The following is a 6,754-nucleotide window of genomic DNA, read 5'->3' as shown; positions in this document are numbered from 1 at the left end:
ACCCTCACCTCTCACCGGGCCCCCGCAGGACAGGACACAGGACGCAGGACACACATCTCCCGGTCCTTCCTCCCTCTGGCCTGAGGGAAGGGTGGCCGTCCTGGCGACCCCCAGAGCGCTGTTCCCCTTCTAAGGCATCCGGAGCCTTTAACACACTGCCATGGAACAAAGCTGTTTCCCCAAGCAAATGCCAGCCTGTTCCTCACGCACTGGCGCGTCCCGCCTCTGGGCCCCAGACCCCGGGCCAGGCCACACCATCCGCCCAGGCCTTGCGGGAGGGGCAGAGCTCAGCTGGCCGCTGCCCAAGCAGAGGCGACGCTCGTGGGCCCCCACCTGTGGGGTTCTTCGGGCGGTGGCCTGGTCAGGACCCACCGCCCGCTCGCGGGGTGCCCAGCTGGGACAGAACATCCAGTACGGGGACCCGGTTTCCACAGCAATGGTCCACATGGCAACCCGCAGGCTCCAGGAAGAGGGGCCTGGGGGGACACTGAGTGGGTGCGTGTAGGCAGCCCGTCCCGAGAGGCCGTTTGGAAGGAACACAGTGTCCTCTCGAACGCTGTCTTCACCTCTGTTTCTACAGACTGAACGCCTCTCAGACAGCGGGGGATAAAACAGGCGTCTAAGAAGCACATGAAAAAAATGGAAAAAAAAGAGCACATTAACAAGTGGAAGAAAGAACATGAACAGCACGGCCTTCAAGGGTCCGAAGAGGGCAGAAACCCTCAGCCTCTCTTCGGCCACAGTGTCACCCCTGGGCTCGCTGCTTCGGACACTGTTGTCTGCACGAGAAGCATGGGGGGGGGGGGGTTCAAGATGCCCACTCCAGGGCCCTGCCTGACACGCCATCAGGAGACCGTGGTTCCTGAGGGCCCGGGACGGCAGGGGTGTGGGGCTGGCTCATGCCCTGCTCTGGGTCTCTCCATGGAAACAGACACGTGACACTTCAGTAACCACTGCTACGGAGGACATCTGAGCCACACCCTGGCTCTGAGGGCAACGTTGCGTTGAGAATTCAACTTTTGACATCTGTGTTTCTTCATCCGGACGGCCCTGTCTGGTTCCGTGAAGGGTCTGCGGTGACGTGGCTCCTTCCGTGTGACCTGCTGTCAGCACGGCCGTCACTGATGCCACATCGGTCTGCTCAGCATGGGTTTGTGACTCAGTCTCCCCGTCAGCAGCCCACGGACGTGACCTGAACCGCGAAGCCATTGCAGACAAACGTTCCCCTGCCGCCATGAGAGTGATGGATTTCTCGGGCTCGTTTTATTTGGAAAGAATTTCAAAGTACAGAAGAGTTACAAGAGCAGGACAATGAGTCCCTGAACCCCCTGCACTTAGCTATTTGCTTTATCTCTTTGAAAGTAAGTGGCACACAGCATAACATCTCACGCCTAAATACCGAAGCCCGTGGTTTCGGAGGAAGGGACGGCCCTCCACGGAGCCCTCGCATCTGTCACACCCGGGAAGGAAATTTCACACCGGCGACATGGCGGCAATCAGTGGCTGGAAGCGGCTTCTCTCCGCGCTTCAACGCGCCTTCCCATCCGGAGGAAGTCTCCGGCTGGTGCTTAAACCGGTCAGAAACAAGAAGGCGCAGTGGAACTGGAGCACGTCACACACTTTGGACCAGAAGTGGCCCGTGAGCCGCTGGAAGAGACGCCACCGAGCGAGCTGGTGGTCACACAGCTTGAGGACCACGAAGCCCGCGCAGGACAGCACGCCCAGCGCCAAGTGCCTTCCCGAGGAGGCGCCGCCGTGGCGCCCGTGAGCGTGCAGGGCCCGGCCCACGGCCACCGCGATGTGTGCGGCCAGCGCGGCCTCAAAGCCGCAGGGGTGCAGCCAGGCGAGGCCGTAACTGCCGAGGGAGAGGCCCTCGATAGCCAGGAACAGGCCGGGCCTCCAGCCCCTGTCCAGGGAGAGGCACCAGGCCGCGGGCCACGCGAAGATGGGCAATGTGAGCCACTGGTCCAGCACAGCGGCGCGGTGCGTCTGCGTGGCGACCCGCAGCCACTGCACCGGGCCATACACCAGGGCCATGGCGGCAAACACGTCCTTCAGGTAGCGAGCCCTCCATGCGTGCACGGGGTGCCCCAGGGGAACCGCCTTCCTCCGCAGCCAGTACACCCCCAGGAGCACGTAGGCCACGTTAACGAGTGAGTTGAAGGGCATGGCCAGGAAGACGGGGAGGCCGGCGACCGGGGCTTCAGCGTAGTGTTCGTAGCCCACTTGAATGGAGACGCCGTCGAAAACCCCCGCGTAGACGACGGCCAGGCAGAAGCAGCTGGCCACAGCCACGTGGCACAGCGCCCGCGTGGACTCGGGCTGCATGCGGAACCGCAGGTGTGACTGGCAGGTCAGAACTCACACACTCGGCTTCCGCCAAGCAACGCGCCCCGGCCCCCCTCGCTGGGCCAGCCGTGGCTCCGCCGACTGGGGAGCAGAAGTGGAAGGGCGTTCTGCCTTTTTCCTCTGTGGTTACAAAAAGAGGGTGGTTAGAAAGAAAACCATCCAGGGGGCGCCTGGGGGGCTCAGTGGGTTAAGCCACCGACCCCGGCTCAGGTCATGATCTCGCTGTTCCTGACTTCGAGCCCCAAGTCCGTGCTGACGGTGCGGAGCCTGCTTGGATTCCCTCTCCCTCTCTCTCTCTCTCTCTCCCTCGCTGCCCCTCCTCTGCTCACCTGCTCTCTCAAAAAATAAAAAAACTTAAAAAATTAAAAAATGAAAGAAAGAAAACCAACCAGAAATAAAAGTGAAGCGCTACCCACAGCATGGTCACCTTCTTACTCATGGCTTCCAGAATCATGGCTTCTAGAATCATCTAGATCTCCCCTAGAGGTTTCATGCCTTTCTCTCCTGACACCCATGCGCTCTGTCCTTCAGTCCTTCATCTGTGTACTGTGACACCCGGCTCACTGCCCTCCTTCCCTTAGAGCCGCTGCATTCACACACTTCAACCTTTCCTAGGACTGTTGCTACAATTCAGAATGGGCTTCCCTGCCTCAGTGGTGTCATAAATGTTGAAGTTTCCAGCTGGCCCCAAGCCCTTTTCACCAAATACCCAGTTTGACACCATTCCCTGTGGTCCAAGTTCTAGAATCCAAGGCAAGGGATGGGGCGGTGCGAGAGGAGGAGGAGGGGAGGGGGCAGGAGGAGGGGAAGGAAGGGGGGAGAGGACAGCGGGAGGAGGAAGAGCATCTGCCGGGTGGGCCTTCCTGCCCTGCCCCGAAGCGCCACACCATCCCAAATCCCCTGCTTCCCTTGGCCCACAATAAACCTTCCATTTCCTGCAGTTGGAGAAGCAGACAGTTTAAAAAGAACATGCAGTTATCATGACTGTCAACTGCTCTGGGGCCAGCTGCGCTGTGACTTGGCCCAGTAGCCTAGAAGCATGTTGCCATGGAACAGAGAAAAGGTTCCGCGCTCTGAAAATGACTCAAAGCCAAAACGGCAGGCCGGTGGGGAAGAGAGGGACTGCCTGTGTTCAAACTCCGGCTCCCCACACCTGCTAATTGTGTGACCTTGGGCCTTCACCGGTCTGGGCCCCAGTTTGCACACGTGTAGAATGGCGATGCCTCCAGTACCTCCAGGAGCAGTCCTCGTGTGGGCTAAATTCTTACAGGTGGAGACCACTTAGCACCTTTTGTTTTTGAGGCACAGCTCCATTTCCCCCTGCAACGCAGGCCCTGAAAGGGCAGGGCAGGGTCTGATTCCCCCGCTCTCCTTCCCAAGCTCTGTGAATACCTGCTCAATTTCAATTCACGGCCATTCAAGCACAAAGCCCACATGTCTCTGTCCTTCCTGTGCTTTCACTGGCACATTACCATTTCGCTTTTCACGTGGCCCTGGGCAGCCACCTCTATTTTCTGGGGACAGTGCTGCTGGCCTTTCCTGCTCCCGTCCTGCCTCGGGGGTCCGTTGTTAAGGAGGACCATGGGGCCCAGCATTTCCCCCAGTGAACCAGAGCCCCCATACTGACTCTACAGCTCCTCATTGAGCGTGAGCCTCTGCCTCAGCTTGCGGTCCACGCCCGCCCCAGCTCTTTCCCTAAGAGCCTCTGGGTCCAGGGGGCTAGGTCTGTCCTGGGGTTCCCGTTCCCAGGCTGCCCACTGCTAATGTGGTCTGTGCACGACAGCCAACCCCCCCCACCCCCAGCACGTTCCGCAAGAGCGCCCCTGGAGTGGATCGTGCCAGTCCCGCTTAACACCTTTTGGTGGCTGGCTCTCTACTCCACGCGTGATCACGTCCCAGTCTCTCGGCCACACGTCCAAGTGCCCTCCCGCTGGAGTCCTGAAAGCTCCCTAGGCCCGGTCTGTCCTGCCCAGAGTGAGATTCTGCAGGCCGCCTCCCCTCCTGCCTCACGTCTGCTGACACTTTCCACTCAGCTGCCATTCTCTTGCAGCGGCTTCCCCACTCAGCTGCTGACTCCAGCCGGGACAGCTCACCTGCACCTATCCGGGGCCCGGCTCTGTGTCATGAAGTGCCAGGCCTTTGGGACCTGCGCTAGCCTGACCCTCCCGTCTGCCAGCAAGCATGGGTAAGAGCCGGGGACAGGAGCAAAACACTGTCAGCTTGATAGAGAAGGTCCAGGAAGGGCGTGGAGAGTGACTCCTCTCTCTGGCTGCTGGGCAGAGTCCACCCGAGCCCTTGTGCAAGCTGAAAGTGACATGTCATCCAACCAATTTCCCAAGTCCACCAAGGAGACCAGGCTGGGTACTTTATGGCCTAGCTCCTCCATACACCATGGCTCCTGCCATGACCCTTGTGACATGACCCTCAAAGTTCTTTACAGATTCCCCCAGCACCTGGCACACAAAGGCCAAAGGCACTGGCCCACAGTTGTGGAGTCTTTTGGAGAAGTTCTGCAAAGCAGGACGATAGCCTGGCTAAGGGGTTAACACATGTTCCTCACTCTCCCCTGCTTCCCGCGGCTATATGCATTTATGCAGGAGCCACTGTCACCTGTCACAGTGCTGGCTTCTTCCCTGTAGCATTTATGACCACTGCTTGTTGTGTCCCTGACTGTCCCGACCACCCTTGCTGCCTTTCTGCAGATAAGGGGGTGCCAGCTTGAAGGCTGTAATGTGGGACATCCCTTGCAGGTGAGGTCACTCTGGGACACCTGGATACCCAAGAAGCCTCAAACAACTCCAGTGACTCCTGAACTCCAGGGAGAGAACTGCTGAACTCAGTCAAGGTCTTTGGAAACCAGCAGCTCACCTTCCTTATTTTACGGGGAGGGACCCGGGGCCATAGAGGGGAGGTGAATACCCAAGGTCATTTAGGGCAATTGGCGGCACACCCATATACAGGCCCCAGGGCTCTTGTCCTCTGGCCGCCACAGGTCTCTGTGGCCTTTCCCAAACAAATGCTTCCAAATACACAGAAACAGAGTTACAACATAAACTTAACAGGTCGAGAGATGGTATGAAAATATTTTGGAAAATGTGTGATATGGTAATATATGTGCTTCTCTACTGGTAAGTTAAATGACAGGACGTACGGGCAGGTCTTGTACTTGAGTTCATTTCAAGATGACTACAACAAAAGCTAAGTGATCTGAAATGGTGTCACTTCCATAGGCCACCAGGCTAACACTCTGTGTGTGCTCTGTGGCCTATATTCGTAGTTGCGGGAAACGCCAATTTCAAATCGGGGTTGGTGAAAATAAAAATGAAATAAAGCTGAGAGAAAGTGGAAAAATCCTCTGTGGTTGCCTCAAGCTCACAGACACCAGCTCAGGGCCCCTGCACTACAGCCTGAGTCTGCCAGTGCAGATAACCATGCAGCCACCGGCCGGCCTCCTGCAAGATTTAGCACATGGGGATGCCAGTACCCACCTCTTAAGGTTGCTGCGAGAACTTACAGTATTGGCGCGAAAAGGCCAGCGATCACCATCCGGGTATTTGCCTCTCTATCTTGGCTGGGGAAAATTCAAATCTCGGGAAAGGGCGGACCCGAGAAGCGGCCCTGCGCCTGCGCGCGGGGCGGGGCGCCAGGCTCTGGGAAGCAGGCGGAGCGGGGTGACGCGGGGTGACGCGAGGTGACGCGGGGCGACACGGAGCTCTCCCGCGCCCGCCCGCTCGGTTCGGGTACCGCCGGCCTGGCCGCCCGCCCTGCAGCCGGCGGGGCGGGGGACGGGGAGCGGGCCCGGGCGCGCGGCGCGTCTCCTTTCGTTAGAGCGCGGGCGGTGGCGCCGGCGCTCGGGGGCGGGGCCGGCGAGCCTGGGAGCCGGCTGCGTCACCGCCCACTCGCCCCGCCTCCGACTCCCCCCGCGGCGTGTCTTGGGCCGCTTCTCCCGCGGCCCCTGGGTGTGGGGAGCGGAAACGTGCACTCTCCGGCCCGAGCTGCAGCTCTAACGTTTCCCGTCGGCCGTCCCCAGCAGCCTATGCCCTGTCCCCACTGCCAGTTAAAGGCAACTCCTCGGGCGTGTGTTCCTTAAACGACCCGGGGGAATGTTCCCAGGGGGGGCGGGGCCGAGCTCGTTTGAGGCATCCTCATCCGGGCATTCACCAGAGGCCTCAACCGCCATCTTTGTTTTGTGCTGAAAGTCGCTATTGACGCCCGTGGACGGCCGGGCGAAGGGAAGTGGCAAGATGGCGGCTCCCAGGGCGGAGGCGTGAGGGCGCAATGGGGGGGGAGGGGGTGGGCCGCGGGGCTGGGCGCGCCTGCGCCTGACCCGAGAGCGGCCTGAGCCCTAGCTAGGCGCGCGGTGGACCTGGGCCCTCGCCCCGGGGCAGCGCGGGGGTCCTTTAAG

The 6,754-nt window shown here is 59.9% G+C and overlaps 1 protein-coding gene across 2 annotated transcripts; it reads right to left on the bottom strand.

The window, feature by feature from the left end:
• Nucleotides 1-1,248: 1,248 nt before the first annotated feature.
• TMEM187 (transmembrane protein 187) lies at nucleotides 1,249-6,684 on the bottom strand. Of its 2 annotated transcripts, none has more exons than XM_047847429.1 (2): nucleotides 5,838-6,684; nucleotides 1,249-2,469 (listed from the first exon to the last, which is right to left on the bottom strand). In XM_047847429.1, the coding sequence occupies exon 2, from the start codon at nucleotides 2,326-2,328 to the stop codon at nucleotides 1,528-1,530; it is 801 nt and encodes a 266-aa protein (XP_047703385.1). In that variant the 5' UTR covers nucleotides 2,329-2,469; nucleotides 5,838-6,684; the 3' UTR covers nucleotides 1,249-1,527. The 2 variants fall into 2 exon arrangements, with proteins under 2 accessions (XP_047703385.1, XP_047703386.1); XM_047847430.1 differs by having other exon boundaries at nucleotides 5,864-6,684.
• Nucleotides 6,685-6,754: the final 70 nt, after the last annotated feature.

Source organism: Prionailurus viverrinus, unplaced genomic scaffold (genome assembly GCF_022837055.1).
Source record: "Prionailurus viverrinus isolate Anna unplaced genomic scaffold, UM_Priviv_1.0 scaffold_49, whole genome shotgun sequence".
Taxonomy (NCBI): domain Eukaryota; kingdom Metazoa; phylum Chordata; class Mammalia; order Carnivora; family Felidae; genus Prionailurus; species Prionailurus viverrinus.
Note: the sequence above shows the minus strand (reverse complement) of the source record. Positions and strands in the feature narration are given on the sequence as shown.

Bases quoted from the DNA above. Each gene is read 5' to 3' on its own strand.
- TMEM187 (XM_047847429.1), bottom strand. From the start codon at position 2,328: ATGCAGCCCGAGTCCACGCGGGCGCTGTGCCACGTGGCTGTGGCCAGC.